Source organism: Gavialis gangeticus, unplaced genomic scaffold (assembly GCF_001723915.1).
Source record: "Gavialis gangeticus isolate Ggan-Ray unplaced genomic scaffold, GavGan_comp1, whole genome shotgun sequence".
NCBI classification, from domain to species: domain Eukaryota; kingdom Metazoa; phylum Chordata; order Crocodylia; family Gavialidae; genus Gavialis; species Gavialis gangeticus.
Genome location: NW_017729001.1, coordinates 6571655 through 6591863, shown reverse-complemented (window position 1 = coordinate 6591863; position 20209 = coordinate 6571655). Strand labels below are relative to the sequence as shown.

General features: G+C 45.7%; 1 protein-coding gene across 1 annotated transcript in view; it reads right to left on the bottom strand.

The window, feature by feature from the left end:
• Positions 1–5761: 5761 nt before the first annotated feature.
• LOC109290219 (trichohyalin-like) overlaps positions 5762–20209 on the bottom strand; it is a 45920-nt gene continuing 31472 nt past the window's right edge. Inside the window, exons 14-18 of the mRNA XM_019506626.1 lie at positions 19553–19691; positions 18457–18540; positions 17626–17798; positions 8221–8353; positions 5762–7419 (exon numbers count right to left, since the gene is read on the bottom strand). Coding sequence (XP_019362171.1) covers positions 7210–7419; positions 8221–8353; positions 17626–17798; positions 18457–18540; positions 19553–19691 — 739 coding nt within the window. The 3' untranslated portion in view covers positions 5762–7209. The remainder of the gene's footprint in view (positions 7420–8220; positions 8354–17625; positions 17799–18456; positions 18541–19552; positions 19692–20209) is intronic.

Below are 20209 nucleotides of genomic sequence, written 5' to 3'. Positions count from 1 at the left end.
CACTAGTGAGAAATTCCTGCACTACCCTGCTGTCCCCAGCTGCACTGGGCTGCACCCGTCGGCTCTGGAGGCCCCGGGGGAGATAAGCAGGGTGGGAGCTTGAGCCTGCAGCCTGCACCTGCCCCTGATTCAGATCTGGTGGTGTGGGTCTCCCAATTGCTTTAAATGAACAGTGAGACTTTATGAGGGGGATAAGGCAAGATGCCGCGTTTATTGATTAGAATATTCAAAAGACCGCTCATACATACACACACACACTCACTCCCAATTACTTTGCTGATGTTATAGTTACCAAAGTCTGTTGCTTAGTACTATACTAGGTGGCCAGCCTTGGAGCATGAGATGAGGAGCAGGGCCTCGTCTGATGCGTGTCTGTGCTCCAGAGATGTATAGTGTTACCCAACCCCTTTCTCATTGATCTTCCTCTTTTATGGGTCATTGCATACCACTGTCATACCTTCAGTCCCACCTTTTTGGTTGGATGCCTTCTTTGTCTGAATCTCAGTATTCTTCCACCCTGGTGAACGGTTAGGTTCACACATCACTGTGCCAGGTGTTGATCCTCAAGCACTCTATTTACTACATTCTTTCATTATTTCTGGTGCAGACTGTGTTCGGTGCAGACAGGGCCTTCAGTCTTGAAGGGTTCCAGACAGTGTCTTTAATCTTGTCTCTTTTGCTTATTGTATTCTTTGTCTCTTCAGCCTCTCATTGAATTTCCCTCTGCCCTTTGGTAACTTGTGGGTTAGCACATTATTCTTCCAGTAGATTTCCATTCTCTCCACACTCATCTATTCATACATGCAAACTATAGTTTTACAAAATAATTATTATTCATCATTTATATTCTATAATAACTAGCTCAAATTGCTATATGTTCTCAGTGGCGACTGATAACAGAACAAGGAGCAACAGTCTCAAGTTTCAGAAAGGGAAGTTTAGGTTAGATATTAAGAAAAACTTTCTCACTAGGATGGTAGTAAAACACTGGAACAGGTTACCCAGAGATGTTGTAAAGTCTTCATCGTCATAGGTTTTTAAGACCCAGCTAGATGAAGCCTTGACTGGGATGATCTAGTTTCATAGATTCATAGATTATTAGGGGCTGGAAGGGGCCTTGCAGATCATCCGGTCCAGCCCCCACCCCCCCCACACACACACACACTCTAGGCAGGAAGACAACTGGAGTTAGGTGACCCCACCGAGGTGACTGTCTAGTCTTCTCTTGAAAACCTCCAGGGTAGATGACTGCACCACCTCTGGAGGAAGTTTATTCCACAGTCAGCACATCCTGGCCATGAAGGAGTTTTTCCTGGTATTAAGCCTGAAGCGGCCTTCCAGGAGTTTTTATCCATTGGTCCTGGTCTTCCCGGGGGTGCCCCACTGAACAACTATTCATCGAGCTCCTGATGCACTCCTCTGATATAGCGGTGAGCCACTATCAAGTCCCCTCTCAACCTTCTCTTCTTTAGGCTAAAGAGGCCCAGGTCCCTCAGCCTATTTTCATCTGGCTTGCCTTGCAAGTCCCTGATCATACGGGTGGCTCTTTTCTGGACCCTTTCAAGTTTTTCCATGTCCTTATTGAAGTGCAGTGCCTAGAACTGGATGCAGTACTTCAGCTGTGGTCTCACCAGTGCTGAGTACAGCAGGAGTATCACTTCCTTAGTTTTACACAAGATGCATTGGTTGACACATGCCAGTGTGTTGTTTGCCCTGCTGACCATCGCATCGCACTGACAGCTCATATTCATACGATGGTCAATCATTACCCCTAGGTCCCTTTCAGCCATGGTGCAAGTCAAGTTATGGCCACTAAGCCTATATGTATGCTGAGGGTTGTTTACCCCAAAATGGAGCACCTTACACCGGGAAGTGTTAAACTTCATCTGGGTCTGGTCTGCCCAACTCTCGAGCCTGTCCAGGTCCCACCTGTATCTGCAACCTATCATCTGGTGTGACCACACTGCCCCATAACTTGGTGTCATCTGCAAACTTGGCCAGTGAGCTTTTCACTCCCCCATCCCAATCATTGATAAAGGTGTTGAAAAGCACTGGTCCAAGCATGGACCCGTGAGGGACACCACTGGCCACTTCTTGCCAGGACGACACAGATCCATTCATGAGAACTCTCTGGGTCCTACCGTGTAGCCAGTTTCCCATCCACTGAACTGTCGAGCAGTTGAGCCCACAATCTTCCAGTTTGGGCAAGCTGGGGCTGGTTCTACTTTGAGCAGGGGATTCAACTAATTGACCTCCTGAGGTCTCTTCCAACCCTAATATTCTACGAGTCTGTGATTCTATATCTCTGCCTGAAAAAGGGGTCAGCAACCTTTCACTAACACTGGTGAAATTAGCACAGTTCCACCTTAAGGCTGGCTGGAGGCAGCAGCTCTTACATATTCCACCCCAGATGGTGCAGACATCTAACAAGTGCAGCCATCTGTGACAATATCATTTTTGGGCATGCTTGGTAGGCTGGATAAAATTTTAGTGGGCTAGATCCAGCATGACAGCCATAAGTCTGACCTAGCTCATACAATATGCCCTCAAATCTACTTCGGCATTCATGCTATCTGTGAATAGAAATGCATTAAATTATTATATATTTGAGATAGAACAGAACATTTATTTTTGTAAATATGTCCCTTATTTTTCAGTGTTAACGTTCTTCACTTTAATCTTTTGGCTCTAATCACTGCCCTGCCAAGCTGAGTCAACAACCTCTTACAACACATCCAAACCAAATTACTTTCTTCCCTTTCTTGTTCCAAACACTCCCCCCGCCATGCCTATATAAAATGAGCTGCCATCACACAGAATTGTATTTATATAAAAATATAGACACAGTACCTTACAAATACAACTGCAGTACACTTTTCCATTTGAAGTGACAGTGAAGTGTAGAGAAACACTCTATGCTTATTAAAAGGTACTGATGCCTTAGCTAAGCTGCTACCTTATAGTAATGTCACAGTGTGTCAGTGTTAATACTTGTGTGTTAGCAGGGGTTTCTCTAAGCAACTACTGTGCATTCTGGCTTTCAATATGCTCCAAAACCCAAGTGTCATGGATGCCATAAAAATGCAACATTTGCTACCCCACAGTGGTGGTGGTGGTATCTCCTCCTTTAAGGGTAGTATTCACTGACTGCCAGTGTGTAGGATAATTTCAGTCCCTCAAAACAGTATATAAATGGGAATGATCAGATGTCTGATCTTGTGCTGGCCCTTCTGCTCAGCAGTAACTGTCACCCGACCTACAACAAGAGACAGGGTCCCTTCAGTAAGGGTGTGGCATATGGTGTGTTTAATGCCATACCCTGTACCGACCCAGAAGAACAGTGAAAACATCAGATCCAATTTCCCCCACCCAAGAAAGGGGAGGAGACTCCAAATAGTTCTCATTGGGTTTTTCTTCCCAACTGATACATTGGGGTGGGAGAAATGCAATTCAGTTCCAAAGTCTTCTTCTGCCAGTGACACACCCCTTCATAAGGAAATTCTCAGATAACTGATGCTGCAGAACCAGGTAGGACCATACCCCACAGAGTTCACTCAGTACTTCACATTCCTGTGCAGAAGAGGTAAAGTACCTTTTCTGCCTTGCTATGGAGACAAGGACCTGGACCAATGGCTTGAAGTTGCAGCAAAGTGTAGACTGGATATCAAACAGTGAGGCAGTGACATGGACTGCCTAGGGAAGTTATGGACTCTGCATCAATGGAAGTGTTTAAGAAGAGGCTGGACAGCCACTGGTTGGGGATGATCTAGGCATAGCTACGCCTAGGTTCTAATATGGGTATTTCCCATGCTTCTTAGCTTTCTTGGTTGCCTTGCCTCCCCCTGCCCCATACCCTGCCTCCCACCTCTTTTCTGCTACATATGTCAAAGTGTTTTTAAGCCTTCCCAGAGGTGTTGGGTGTTGGCTACAAGTAAGGCTGTGGGCTTTGACTGGGGGTTTTCAGTGCTCTTACTGTGACCAAAACCAGAGGCTCCTGGCTAGAGGGTCATGCCCCTCCACTCATGGCCAGACCAATCTCCATATCTGAGGTCAGGAAGGAATTCTACCTCATGGTCAGAGTGGTATGGACTGTGGTGTTTTTGCCTTCCTCTGTAGAAGGGGGGCATGGCCCTCATCCTGGGACCTCTTGGGCATATGTCAACAACATTTTATAGAAGCAGGACTTTGGCTGCCATGGTACCCCTTCTTTACCTGTGACAGGTTAAGGTGTTAAGTCTATCTTGTGTCAGGGATGATGTAGTCTTATGGTTTATATAGCATAGTTTGGATAGGGATGATCCTGCCTTAGGCAGGGGGTTGGACTAGATGACATCTGGAGGTCCCTTGTAGCCCCACTTCTCTATGATTCTATGATCTCTCTGGAAATACCAGTGGAGCAGGTAGAGGCAGACATTTTCAAAAAGTCATCTCCCATGGCAGATTTACAGGCTGTAATCTACCCCACACTGGAAGAACCCACTTGTTTTATCAGCCAAAATTGTAGGAGCAGCCCTAAAACTCCCTTCCAACTCAAAATGGGCCCCAGAGGGGGAAAAAAAATTCTCTGAAATAAGGTAAACCATCAAAAAGATCTGTAGGAAGTAAGGCCTAGTCTTGGGGAGCCAGTGCCTCAGATTCAGTTCCCTGACTTGCTTCCCATGAACATATAGGGCAGCCAGGGCAAGATCTGTCATGAACCATCTGCCATACATCTTCCTGCTTGCCAGACGGCTGATTCTGCTTTTTTGAAAATGCCTTAATTATTACCAAAGATCATAAAATCATAGATTCATAGAAAATTAGGATTGGAAGGGACCTCACGAGGTCATGTAGTCCAACACCCTGCTCAAAGCAGGACCATCACCAACTAGATCATCCCATCTCAGGCTTTGTCTAGCTAAAAACCTCCAGGGATGGAGATTCCATGACCCTGCTGGGTATCCTGTTCCAGTGCTTTATTTCCCTTTTAGTGAGCAAGTTTTCCTAATATCTGCCTAAACTTCCCTTGCTGCAACTTAAGACCATTGTCCTTGTTCTGTCATCTGCCACCACTAAGAACAGTCTAGCTCTAAATTTGAATACACTAGTATAAGCACTGGAGCCTATACAGCTTATATATTGCTACACTGGAATAAAGGAGCATATCTACAAACACAGTAGCAAAGGAAGTTGCTCAGCAAAAATGTTCTACTGCCTTTGTGAAGGCTGGAATTCTCTTGCCATGAATGGTAGTTTGTTACAATGCCAGCCCCTGCTAAATTCTGACAAGTAGGAACAGCAGCACAGTAAAAGAAGTCATTTCTAGGCTGGCTCTGCACATGGGGAACAAACAGAAACCTAGAGAGGTGACAAATAACAATGAAAGCATTGCTATAGTACAGAATTTCAAGCCATCTTCAGACATGGTGTACCAAGCACACTCCAGTCAGCCAGTGTTGTGACAGTCTCTCCCATCCAGCTCTTATGTATGAGATGCATGCACATCTGGAATATATACCCCCACTGCTGATCAGATCCGGCAATTTCCCTGCCATTGTTGATTTGGCATAATCAGCACTGAGGATGTGGTAGCAGCTGTAATGTGAAAATCTGGAGGACAGCTTGGTCCCTTTCCTAAAGAGACTGCAATCACAGATCTCTTGCTTGAAGTATGAGCCAGGATAGGAATTAAAAGCCACCAAGGTCCCTTCAGGAATGAACACATTGGCACCAGTGTTTCTTTTAAACTGTGCAGCATGCATGGCCACGCAAGTGCGCCTGGCAGCACGGCATGCACAGCCACACACACCACACAGCTTAGAGGAAATGCTGATTGGCACTTCCCCCACAGCCTTAAAAACTGACCTGCTCACTCTGTAGGTTCTAGAAACACCCACTCCCACTTCAATAATCCATTCCTTCTAGTATCAGAAAATATCTTGGCATGAATTCCAGCTCCCTCCCCTGACTCCTGTCTTTTACAGGCTCATCGGCATTAAGTTTGAATCATTTGGGGAAAGCAGCAGTGAAGATTTGTCTGTTTAGGCTCCCATGTTTACCTGGACTTGTTCTTTGGATTAGTCCCACCTAGTCAACACTCCAGGCCTTCAGAGCTCAAGAATATGACTCCAGTATCCCCATAGCTCCTGGTTCCCATCTGGTTATTACCTATGCAGGCATTTTGTTCAGTCCCAAACTAGCACATATTTCATTCAAAAGGAAAAAAGTCCTAGAATTTACTTAGCAAGAAATTAGGCCAAGGACCATAGAGAGCAGCCAAGAGTGTGGGAAGCTTCCATGCAAAAAATTCAATGGGTAGTATCCTGAGTAGTTCCTATTTGATGTGTCATAGAGTCACATCATCTCCATCCTTCCTGCCATCCAGGAACCTCAAGCATGACAAAGAATTCCCTCAAAGTCTTGAGTAATTTTAGTAATGCTGTAACCGTTCCTTTATAACCACTCCCTGTCCACAGGAGATGACTCTTCCACCTGCTCAGCTTCAAGTTCTTCAGCAGCAAATGCTCTACTTCTTACTGTTTATGCCTTGGAATGATGGGAAGGAGAGATCTGTCAGCAAGTGCATCTGCATAAGGAAAAAAAAGAAATGCAAGCTGGGGTCCAGAAGATTTAATTCAATTCTATCTAACCCTGCAATGCAGAGTGGGACAGAAGGTCCTTCATCCTCCAGTAGGTGTGGTCAATTGCCCACTTTTTGGCAGGGGTAGGAGTAACAGAAAAGCAAGAGAAGAGGTGGAGGGGGAATCCAAAAGTCAGTAGGAGTGAAGTCCCCAGTACGGGTCGGGATGGGCTTTGTGGAAAGCAGAAGGGATGTTGAGAGGGGGCCAAGGGGAGCTCAGAGATATGAGCAATATTTGTCATCAGTAGGTCTCAAAGAATTTTACAAAGGAGGTCGGTAGCACTATCCCATCTTGCAGGGAGGGAAATCCAGGAACAGACTGGTGATGTGACCTGCCCCAGGTAATCCAGGAGGCTCGTAGCAAAGCCAGGAATAGATCCCAAGTTCTCCCATTCAGTATTATACCCACCAGACTACACAGTCTCTGAGAGCAGTGAGCTATGAACTACGGACCAGCTGTGCAATCAAGCTGGGTTGTGCATTATGTCATCTGACACTTCAGCCCCTTGTTCACCTTCTGACTAGTCTCTTCAGTGAGGCTACAGTGAGTGTGTTGGCTCCTATGCCAGATCTTGCCCTGTTACCTTTTCTCAAAATGTGTGGCCTAGCTCTCCCTGCAGGCTGGCCAGATCCTCCAGGCTGCCCCAGTGGTTGATGGCATTCTCTATCCGCAGCTTTCTCACACGGCCCTGGAGATGGTGCAGCAACTTCAAGGCTCCAGAGTCATGCTGCCTGGGGAGAGATGCAGTGCTTATGGAGGAGAAAGACGCAGAGCAGAGATGGTGATGTTCACCCAGTTCCTGTGGGTTAGAGCAATGACAAACTTTTAGCCTGGAGTCAGAACATGCTGAGGCAGCATGGCTTCAGGGACAGAGTCTGCTTTTAGTGCAAGCCTGGTTGTGCCACAAATTTGTTAGGTGACCACAGCCAATTCACCTCCCTGTGTCTTAGCTTCTTCGTGGTGCAGGGATGGAACTTGCCAGGACCTGACAACACTAACAAACAAAGCTTTGTACCATTTCCATGGAACAGGCACGGGATTTGGGTACCATTAAAATGCAGCCAACTGAGGCACAGAAAGGGGTTCCTCATTAACAGCTCAGCCATGTTGCCTAACCCATGATGAAGTACATATTCTGCAGACTTTAACAGGAATTTCAGGAGATGAAATGGAATTTTCCACGTTTCAACATGGCCAGGACACTGGAGCTGAACCCTCAAAAACACTTATGGGCTTTTTCCAAATGAGGAGTAGTGTGGCTTTTATACTTTATCTGAAAGATGGTATCTCCAGCTGGAAGTCCTCAGTTTTTCTCCTTACAACCAGGGGCATAGTGGTGAAGCACCTGAAGCACCACCACTGCCTCTTCTCTGGATAGTTGCCACCCAAGTGCTGATCATCAGTGATCTCCAGGATCCCACGATAAGAGGGCATGGCCTCCAAGAGCACTATCTGCTCTAAATCAGTCTGCTGTACTGAACCCAATCCCTTGATCCACAAACCAACTCTGCACAGAAGCTTTTCAGCCCTGAATTGTCATGAAAGAGTCAGAATGGACCCTTACTAAAACCATCAACAAAAATAGGTTCCCTGAACTCACCCAGCCCTCTGTCACCATCCTTGCTTTAGCTGGGGACAAGTGTTTCTCCGTTACTGAGGAAAGGTGTCTGGCTTCTGAGTCCGGCTTCTTCACAGCCCTCTGAAGGCCCACATGTCTGTCCTTGCAGAAGTGCCTGTGGGAAAAGAGCACATGCCCTCAGGCAACATAAGGAAAAGCAGGTCCCTGTGACTTAGACCCTCACCTGCTGGAGCAAGCCAGCCTTGGGGAGTACTGCTTACTCCTTCCACAACTGGATCTGGCAAGGAGCTGCAGTTGATACAGTGTGGAGTAAATTGTAATCTGAGAGGAGCGTGTTGCCCACAGACTTAGAAAGGGCAGTATAGAGCAGCAGGCACCTACTCCATATGCTCCATACTCACACCAAGAATACATTAGGGCTGAGAACAGGCCCAAGACAGACACATGTAAATGGAAAAACTCATGCTGGGTTCTGGATTGGGCCCCAAATGGCACAGACAAGTCACTGCCCATCCCCAGGGGCTTCTTGCCAAGCAACAATCATTATATTTCAAACTCCATAATGAATAAAGACAAGTAGTATTGAATGAAATCCTAAGGCCACAAAATCCAGTTCTACCTGTCAGCTACTGGTTCTCAACTGGCAAGAGGAAAGCAGATCAGCAGGAAACACATGAGCAAGGCCATCCAGTTCTGGATAGCATGGAGGCTAAGTGGGTGGAATTTCACCCTGCCTCACCACAGCTCCCAGCTGCTACACGGGCTTCTTAGCCATTTCTTCATCCTAAGCATTCAGGGCCTGACTCTCTTCTGAATGTAACTGTGTAACCCAAACATAAATTTGGCCTAAGGGAGTGAGCTCTAAACTCAGTCAATGTACCAAAAATCCATCCATCGGTGTTAATGCCTTAATGGATGACAAGTTATAAACACAGGGTTCTTGTCATGGAGCCAATGGGCAGCAGAGATCTGATTTTCCAGCCAGGCTAATGGATAGTTTAGTCACATTAGTCACTTCTACAGGAACTGGCTCCAGGGGTTTCTTGCAGGGTGCTCTGGGTACACATTGCAGCTCTGGGCTCTCTGCATTCTAATGTCAATGGTTATGCTTCCTCTATGAACTTCATTTTTCATCTTTAGAGAAACAAGCAGTTGTTTCACTGACTCAGCTAGTACAGGAAAAAACCATCAGCAAAGGGGACTGCAGGAGCAGGACTTGTAATTTGTGATCTTGTAATTATACCACTGTGGCAATGAGAGAGGCCAATTGGCTCAGGTCAACGAGTGTGGGATTACCAAAAGTAGTATACTGAGACACCTTATCAAGTGCCCCACCCTTTCCCCTTTTTATGGTGTGTGATATCACAAGCCCTGCCCCTTGGTCACATGATACAGGACTTCACAAACCCTGCCCTGCCCCCAGTCACATGACATGTGACACCGCAAACCCCACCCCTGCCTCCCAGTCACATACTGTGTGACATCAGAAACTCTGCCCCAGTCCTCAGTCACATGTGTGACATCAGAAGGGGTGCCCATTTGGGCCCCAAAGCCTGCCCCTCATGCTTCAAAACCTGCCCTAACCCACATAGTACAGTCTCGACCTTTCAGGCCCCAGACTGCTATGTTGTCTCCAGAATTCCTTGCCCCATCACATAATGTGTGACATCAAAAGGGATGCCCAACTGGAGACCCATGCAAGCATACAGAGACCCAGGCCCCCGAAACGGTTGTTGATTATTTGGAAGAAGACAGTGGCCTTGTGCCAGAGCCTGTGTGGAGAGAAAAGGTTGGTGGGGGAGCAGAGATGCTAGTAAGAGACTTGAAGCATGGTTGTGGGGGGTACTTAGTTTTTGATGGTGGTGGGGGAGGGGGTTCATCCCATAAGGGAGGGGGGAAGTAGGAATAACCTAAGAATTTATTAAACAGCAGCTAACTAAGGTTTTTATTTGAATCCCTTTGTAGTTAGATGAAGCCTTTTTAAGGACTCAAGAAAACCTGCCTGCCAGCACACCTGTAAACCTGACACCAGAAAAAAACCCAGCTGTTTTGCAGAGAACAGAGACGAGGCATTTCAGATGAAGATGAAAGTTTTAGAAAACAATTAAGCATTGAATCAACAGGTGCTGTTTCATGTCAAGAACATAAATTCTTAAAGTCTCTTACGTGCATTTCTTTTTATGGCATAATGAAATACTGTCTGAGAATGAGGCTTTTTGAAAAGTTCCCGGGTTGTGTTTTTGATGAGTGTGGTCAAGGTTGTCATGGCTGTGTTACCTGGTTAGATGAAGATAGAAATCAAACATTTCAGGAACTTTGCAATGAGCTGGGTATGGAAAGTGTTCTACTTGCCATTATTGCTATTGGATATGCCAAGAAAATTCTAAGAATCATTGAGAAACATTTCACTCAGGGAACAGAGCTTCTAAATGCATTCTGCAGAAAATCCTAACACTGCTCTTTATGGCTTGATCACTGAGGAAAATAAACCTCTGGTACCCTATATTGATTGTTTAATTGGCACTATAAATTATAAAACCCTGCTCAAGAGAAGGGTTTAGCAAAAACAGTTTAACATTTTTTTACTGGTGTAACTTTTGCATTTGGTGGGGGGGAAGGGGAGAGTGGGAGAGGTTAAAGATAAAATCACTGAAGCACAACAGCTGTTTTCAGATGGACATATTACCATTTGCTTTAGTGCCTTGGATCCTTGGATCTCTAAGCACATTCATATGAGGGGCATATTGTAAAGATAAAGCCAATGAGACTTACTTGTCACTAGAAATTATAAAACCCCTTCTTAGGAGGAGGAGGTTTAGCAAAATAAACCCAGTAAATATTATAAATGTTTTTGATGTAAATAAACACTGATTTAAAAATATATCTCACAGCATTTGTGTGCTATTCTGTGGGGTTGAACTGTCATTTTTGGGTGGCACAGAGCATGTGGTTAATTTCCCAGGACCAGGGAATGTGTTGTAAAGATAAGCCAACCAGCAAAAAAATGTAGCTTATGTGATGAGAAGCTGCTTGCAGAAGTAGTCAGAGCTTCTAACAGCATTGTTTATATATTTTAAGATTAAAAGATTATATTTGCCAGAAGTCTTTTTTAGTGGTGACTCTGTTTTAAAACAGTTTGGTATATACTTTTATTTTATATACATTATACACATTGTTTTACTTGCTGTACTATTTAATTTTTAATACAGAGGGCTTATCTAGTGGGAAAGCCATGACCACATGCTGCTTGCAGAAGTAGTCAGAGCTTCTAACAGCAGGGTTGTTTGCATAATTGAAGATTAAAGGATTATCTTTACCAAAAGTCTTTTTTAGTGGTGACTCTGTTTCTTTATGCCTTCATAAACAAAACAAAGGAGTACCCTACTGGATACCCTGAAATCATTCATGACAACTTCAGACCCCTGTCAAGCTATTTTGGAATGGCCTAGGTAAAATTGCACCTGCCATGAAACCTTTTTCCCCTCTTTTCTCCCATCAGAGTGAATGGGAAACTTATGTTCCCACTGCACTACCTCTGTGCAGGACCAAAACAGCAAAAGTGCAACCATGCTGATGAGGAGAGGGCCCTATGAGACACATGGTGCACACCAGAATTTAACAAAGCCCAATGGGGTGCAAAGTAGCTAAAATCTATGAAGTGTGGCATTTTGCCGAGTGGCCTAACACACTTTTTTTCATGGTACAAAAAACTGCACCTCTGAGAGAAGCAGGAAATCTCAGTGTACCAACCAACAAAATCAAGACAGATACATGGACAATTTCTTCCAAAAAGAAGGCGTGCTTTTATGCCCAGAGCATATTAAACCAACCCCCAAAGCGCCAAATTGCAAAGTTGTTTTTAAATTCTTTGTAGGGTATATTCGGTCAGAGAACCAAACTACCCACCACCACCATCGTCAGAGACCCCAAAGAACTCTTTGGCTATCTCTTTTCTCCAGCCTATGAAATTTCATCTTGTGACTTTATTGATAATGAGACAGCCTGCATCCCTTGGAAGCACGCCAAAGAGCGTTACATGCTCTCGGGTAACACAAACACCTTTGTAGCCTGTTTCACCACCGCTTATGCACACTTAGAGTTGTCTGCTAGACAAATTGCAGGACACCAGTCTGTACCACAGCACAGCTTCCGTGATATTTGTGAGCAGTGTGGGAGAGTGGAAGCCCCTGCTAGGCAATTATTTAGGCAAGCTCACCAGCGAAATTCCACCAGATGAACACATCACGGAGTTTGTGTCGGCTGGTCTGAAAAGCTGCTGTTACAAATGGTCCAGGGGAAAGGTTTGCTTGAAAATCAAAGAGATTACCCTGAATGTGGCCAACTGTGAAAAAAATCAACTTTGAAACCTTGAAAAATCCGGATGGAGACACCCCTAAAACAATAGTGATACAACATCACTCTATCATCAGGAACAAAAACAGGTGGACGATAGAAACCAAAGCCTTGAAAAAAACCCACAGAAAGTTGTTTATGACAAAAGGGTCCTCACAGAAGACTTTAAGTCGGCCTCATGGTTTTTGAACAGGGATATGCATTAGAAGCACCCCTTTTCTGTGATTTTGGTAGGACCTAGCAACTATGGTAAAAGTTACTTTATAAAAAATCTCTTGGATCACACTGATAGACTGTTGTCTGTTATGCCCGAGAATATTATGTGGTGCTATAGCTGTTGGCAAACGTTACATAAGGAGCTACTTTGTAAATATCCTTTTATCAGATTTGTGGAGGGTCTGCTGGACAGTCTCAACAATGACCATTTGTTTCCCCCTAATAAAATATGGTTATAGTAGATGATTTGATGGACTGCTTGCAAGAGAGGCAAAATCGAGAAAGCCTTTACCCAGTACATACGTCACCGGAATCTAAGCATTATGTATATAGTCCAAAATGTTTTCTGTCAAGGGAAAAGGAGCTGCACCATTACGCTTAACGCAAAATACATGGTTTTGTTTAAAAATCCCAGGAATAAGCTACAGGTAGTGTCCTTGGCAAGGCAGATGTACTCAGGTGAGGCCAAATTCTTTCTAAAAGCTTTCGTGGATGCCACTAAAATACTCAGAGCTGACCTGAGCAGGGTGAGGGGCCCGGGGCAAATCAGCCCATGCAGGGCCCCACCTCTGCTCTGATTCCATGGGTCCCAGACCCAAAGAAGCTGCCACCATCATTGGTGGCGGTGGCATCGGCAGCGGGCGGCCAGGGAGGTAGCAAGTGGCTGGACGCGGAGCCACTGCTCCGCCCAGCTCTGCACCGCCGCTGCTCTGCCCTACTCTGCGAGGCCCCCCAAAGCACAAAGCCAAGGGCAGTTTCCCCGATTCACCCCTCCCACAAGGAACGGTCCTGAAAACACCTTACAGGCATCTGAAGGTGGATTTAAATGCTTCTGCCCCAAACACTTTTAGCTTAAAAAACTGGCTTTTTCTTCCCAACCAGCCAGCTGTTTACGCTTAACGAAAAAATTAAAAAACAGTAAGCAGGAATAAAATAAGATGATATAGCGGCAGACTCTTTTTAGCTCCCAAGATGGTGGGACAGAAACATGTATAAGCACATAAAAAGATTAAAGGAAATGAAGTGGGGTAAAAGGAAAATACACACACACACAATTTTTTAAACAGTAACAGCTTTATTTACACAGCAACAGCTGGCTGCTTTATTTAAACAAAGCCTCATGAAAGTCATAGCAAGAAATGCATGTCTGGGCATGTTGAAACATATTTTAAGCAAGCCCAGCCACGTGGAAAGTTTTATATTTACTTTTTACAAACTGTATCACCATCCTATCATTTTGTACTAAATTGTCAGAATAATATGATTTAAAAATGTGTTCAAATGATAGCCCCTTGCTACAGTAGCATAGGAAAAACACACAGTGGTATCTGCAGGCGACAGATATGGGGGTCTTGTAACTGTTTTGTCTGAAAAGCAGTGTCAGTAGCAGTCTTGTTTAAGAAGAACGTAATATTTTGAGGAAAGAGAGTGCTGTTTGGGGGGTAGCCATACGAGCTGAAAAAACTCCCCACAGTTCCAATCTTTCAAGTAAACCACCTCCCAGTGTCCTCTGGATTGATTATGTGGACACATGTTGACCACCAAGCTCAGACGTCTTTGAGACAGCCAAGTCTTAGGGAGCCACTCACAGGGCAACACATCTAAGAAAGCCTCTTTGGCATAAGGGTCTGAGGATAAAATCCTGGAGAGCTGTTTGGTGTCCCTCTTCACATGTAGTCAAACAGGATGTTTCTCCTCTGATTTATTGCTACGATGTTGTCAAAGACCCTGTACACAATCATGTTAACTGTGGTGGGTAAAGCCCCAGCAAAGCATATTTCTGATCTTAGGTTCCTGGTTTTAATCAATGAATAATGATCAATACATTCCTGGTCAGGAGACAGGTCAAAGGCAAACAAGGTGTATCCCTGGGCAAACTCCTCATAGTTGATTAGCAGGGAGTGGTCTTTCATATGTTTACTGGCCATCTGCACCAGGTGCATGTATTCTCTCATGCAATTACCTTTCTCAAAATCCAGTTGTAGTCATTTTTTCAGGGTTTGTTCTCCATTGTGGTAGAGGGCCACAAAATTAGTACTGTAATGCTTAAAGTTAAAGGGACTCTTAGCATAGTTCCTGCTAAAGGTGTCGTTATCCATGAACCCAATGACGATGAGTTTGGGCAGCTGTCCCAAAAAATAGATTTTCCTGGTTACTGACCTGGCTGCCGGTGAGGATGCTAAACACTTTCATGCCCATGCGGTCTATGGAGTAGTTAGTGTTGGCTGTATGCAAGGCCTCCACATGGCTCAGCTGGATGCCCGGGGCTATCCTCACTTTTTTCACAAAAAGTGAAGCAGTTGTCATTTGTAGTTTACACTGGCTAGCCACCGGGGCATTCATCAAGCAGAGAGTGTCTTTACTGCATGTCAGTTAAACTTTCACCTCCATGCCATTCAGCAAGTTTTTCTTGGAAAAACAAAACACTGTGGAGATAAATGAACAGCTGTCTTTTTCCTCCAGTCTGTGATTACCACCGTCCTGCATGACGGCTTCGTGATGTCTAGGGGTACCTTTGTAAAACACGCCAGCAGAAAATTGGGTGGCGAGGGTGTAATTGCTGTAGTTGATTCAGTGAAGGCTCAGTAAGGATAACAGTTGTTGCTCTGGTTTATGAGATGATCACCCAGAGTGACATCCAGCTGGCTGAAGACGGGCCAGCAGGTAATTCAACAGACCCATGGTGGCCCCAGCATCAAGGTCAATTCCATTAGCTTTTACAATCTTGCAGCAAAGGTACAGCAGTGTGTTGTTCAAATCCATATAATCTTTGCCATTTCCAGTGATGAAAGGTCAAGAGGGGTGGACTCAGTAATAGCTGATAGTGGCGGGACCTCAACATACAGGCTTTACTCAATGCTGGTCTGCGTAGGGGCTATTTGAAACAAATCCAGTTTGGATTTGGTGCACTCTTCAGACCTGCAGTGAACAAAGGCCATGGCGATTATAATATATTTCTTTTTCCTCCAAGAGAGTGCCCCTTCTTTCTCCCAGGCTGCTTCTCGGTCTTTCATGTATGACTGCCTCATTGACTTACCCTCTTCTTTTTAAGGGGTTGGGGAGGTCCTTTACATTGGGAGCATAGTGTGTCTCTCTTTTAAGGCTCTGTCTTTGAATCCACATGAATGCAGACCCCTCCTGCTTCGCCAGCTTGCCCGCCTTATCCAGAACAGCTTGGGAGATGTGACCAATCGCATCTTTGGCTATGCTTTGAGCCATGTTTTTAGCATGCGGCTTAATAATCTCAAGACCCCTTCTCAAAAGTGGAACGACTTTTCTAAACAGACTGCAAAATATGTCTCCCTTGCCAGCCCCATACATCATGAGCACCCCCTGATATGCGTTAAGAACATACCCAGCTTGGGCTTTATAATAATTTCTGTACAAGTTAGGGTCCCCATCGTTTTTGACCATCACCATTGTGGTTTTACTTATTGTAAAATCCCAAGGTCTTCTGGGGTCATAGGTGAAATTTAACAATCACCTTACCAAAGTGAAATAAGACTTGGGGCCTGTTGGGCAACCATGGGCGACTGGTGCCTCCTGAGTCTGGGGGGCAGCTGCAGAAGGTGGCAGCAGGGCTGGCCAGCACCCACAGAAGCCGCTAGTAGTGTTGGCAGTGGGGACGGCCCTGGTCATCAACCCTTCTGAAGTCATGCAGCATGTGATAGAGTGAGGAATTCTGGAGCCAATATAGCAGTCCAGGGGCCGATAGGTCGAGACTGTACCATGTGGTCTAAGGTGGGTCTTTGGCATGAGGGACAGGCTTTGGGGTCTGAACAGGTGGCTCTTCTGATGTCACGGACCATGTGATGGTGGTGTTGTGCACCATATGATGGGGCCAGCATGAGGTTTTAGATGTCATGCATCATGTGACTGTGGACAGATGGTGGGTTTCTGATATCACGCATCATATGACCAGGGGCTGAGGCAGGGTTTCTGATGTCACACACCATATAAGGGGAAAGGGAGGCAGGGTTTGTGACATCACATACCATATAAGTGGGAAAGGGGTGGGGCACCTGCCAAGTTAACAAACTGGTGTTCCTATATACTATTGCCAAGCTTTTTACCATGGGGTTATTCAGGATGATAGCAATGAAAAATTGTTTCCACATGGTGATAGTTCACAGAGACTCAAGAGTTTTAGTGTCTCAGTCCCACTCCCACTAAGCATCCTCAGTGTTTTGTGCTGCTCCAACTGTAAACCACCCAGACAGGCTTCAGAAGGGAGGCCAGTGGTGTCTGTGGCTGATTCTTTTACATCTAGGATGATGTCCAGCTCTCAGAGTTCCCCTCAGTCTCTATTCAGAGATGCAGCAGCAACACTACTCCAATTGCTGGGGTGCTCTTTCCTCATCACTGACCTATCTGATCAAGGGTGGGTTTTCAAAACCATGCGGTACAGTCCAAATGCAGCTACTGACAGAATTAACCAAATAATCCACATCAGGTCCAAAGAGGGCAGTTGGGGCACTGTGGAAAATCCCACACCTCTCCCAAAGCCACAGAGTGAAACTCTTGAGCCCTCTACAGCCTGGCACTACCCTTCAGTGACTGCCCAACCAAGCAGAGTGGAAGCTGCATAGTACTGATTAGGATCACTTATTTGTTAACTATTCATGCAAGAACCACAAAGCACTTTGCCAAGGTGGGTATTTATTATCCCCATTTTATAGCAAGAAGAGACAATAGAAGCAGAGAGTCAGTCACACTGGAGGTACCAAACATCAGGCATCTCCACAGAAGCAGCACTTCTGTCAAGAACACAGGCCCTTCCCCCCTTCCCTCCTCAGCTATTCCAAGTTGCTGGAATATTGGAAGCTTTGGGAGTCCCTGGCCTTTCTCATCACTCACGTCTCCACCTCCACATCCAGCTCCTTCTCCAACCTCTGGGTCAGCTTGCAGGCCATCTGGTCCTTCCAGCTTCCCTGGATAGCCCACAGCTCACTGTCCTTGCACAACTGCTTTTCACCCATAGCCTCCTTTAGCTGACTGTGCTGCAGGGTGGCAATTTCCTGGATATGCTCCTGCAGGATAAGATGAGCAAAGCAAACTGCTCAGCTCAGCCAACCACAGGATTTACATACCACACATATACCCCCTGCAGACCGTGGAAGCCAGGCTCTGTGGGGTTTATCACATCTTGGCTCTTAGACATAGATAGCCTTGGCCAGCAGTGTATGGACCCAAATCAAAAGTTTCTCAAAACCTGGGGAGGGCAGGTCAGATTCAGGGTCATCTCTTGGATTCAGGAGAGGGAGGCATGGAACATGGGCTGGAAGATGGGATCCTTGACAACTCCGGGAAGTATAAGATACCTCTTCCCTCTGCCCCTGAATGGGAACCTAAATAGCTCTTCCCTGGGTGAATACATCCCAGGCCTTCTGCAGAGACCTTCTTGGCCATACAGAGCCCCAGAACATGTGATTTTAAGGGTGGGGAAATGCAGCCTGCTAGACATCTAGATACATTGCTACAGAGGTCCTGTAGAGGGGCAGAAGGGGGATGGCTCACCTCAGTGTTAGCATCTCTTGGCAGACAGTAGCGCCAAGAACAGTTCCTGCTCAGCTCTAGAGAGAACCCTGACTGAAGAGTAATGGATAGGACTCAGATGCATGGGACAGGGTCAAAGAGCAGAAAAGCCCCACCTATGCAGGACCACTCCATGGTCATGAAGAGACTTACCTGGATCAGCTGCTCCTTCAGGGCCTCCAGAGCTTCCTCCTTTTCTAAATGAAGCTGCTCCTGCTGCTGCCTCAGCTCCCATTTCTGCAGATACAGAGAGCTCTCACTGCCATCAGGGCAAGTTAAACAGCATCCCTGGTGTTTGTCTGCTCTGATGTAGCACTGGTAGGCAGTGTCTTGGCAACAAGGGCAGCCACTGATGGCTTTTCCCTTTCCTCTCCCTTCCCAGTGGACATCTATCTGGCTGGCACTAGAAAACCCCAGGAAGCATATTTATTTTCTCTTTGCTTGTCATTCTATATGTTGATCCTTGAAAGACACTGGAGGCTAGTGACCTGATTTGGTCCATTTTGTATTGGGCATTTCAGGAGGGGGCAGTAGAATCAAGATGAATCAGTGTGATCAACACAGAAGGGAAACATAGCACTGAAGGCATTGTCCAGTGGCCCATTCAATTCCATAGAGAAATTTGTGCCTAGATTTAAGTGATATCACAGTCATGTTCCCAGGTTACTCTCACCATGATGCTATACCAAGGAGCACAACCTTATGACAGTTTGTCAGAGATGCCAAGCTTGCAGAAAAGCCCAAGACTTGCTCTTGGTCCTACAGGAATTGTTAGATTTCCCTGAATGATTGTTTTTCCAGCAATGCCTTAATGCCCCAACCAAGATGGTGGCCATGTTGTGCTCTGTGCTGTATGCAGGAATGAGAAAGAGTCTGTTCTTTGAAGACCAGGCAGTCTAAACAAACAGGGCAGTCAAAGGATTTGTTACCCATGGGTCAGGTGTAGGGTGCACACAGACCCATATCTCAGGCAGTGACCAATCCCCAATGCTGCAGAAAAAGGAAAAGGAAAAGGCCACAGTGCTTTTGGCCAATTGTGCTGCAAAGAGAGGATGATTCCCCACTACCTCCTGTAATTCATAGTATCTGCCTTAAGGCAAAGAAAGTTAGGACCCTGTCCTGGCCAGAAAAACAGCAAAGTTAATACTGGACAGAAAACCACATAACTCATTTTAAGGGTAAGGCTGTGCAGTGAATGAGCTCTTCAAGTAACAGTAATTTCCTCTGTAAGCCTATTAACTTTCATTACCTTTTCCATCTGGAACTGAAGGATGGTGTGTTTCTGAGCCTCTATCTCTTGCTGCAAGTCCCTGAGGTAGTGCTGAATTTCTTCCCTCAGTCCACGGAGGATCTGGAGGGCATGGCCGGGAGAGAGGTAAGATGGGCTCCTGTGTAAAATAAACAGAAGTTTGGGAAGAGAACCAGGAATGAGGGTGTACCCTGCATGGGTCACTCCTTGTAACAGTAGGTCTGCTAGGTCTGTGCTTGGGTTGCCTGGACTAGAAAGAAAGAGCTACTACTGTTCTGAACTAAGGGGCTCAAAGCAGACAATAGAGGATGACTGAGCACCACATTGTTAGCAGGGTCTATACTTGAAGCACTCATCCTCTATTCTTTCCAGGGATCTTTCTCTTGGGGACAACACTGCTGGAGATCTATGAGATCTGATCCATGTTTTATAATGAACTTCCTACATAACTAAAAGCTGCTTCCCCAAGTAGTAACACTAAAGCATGGACTGAAGGACCTGGCAATGTTGTTTCTGTCCCAGTTGTGGCAGCATTACTCTCAACCTATCATTCCTGTGACCCTTCTCCTAGGGTTCCAGCCACAAAAGTAAAGAGCCCTTTAGCAACCTCTTGCTCCCCCAATCATGGGAAATGCCACCAGTTCTCACCCTGCAGCA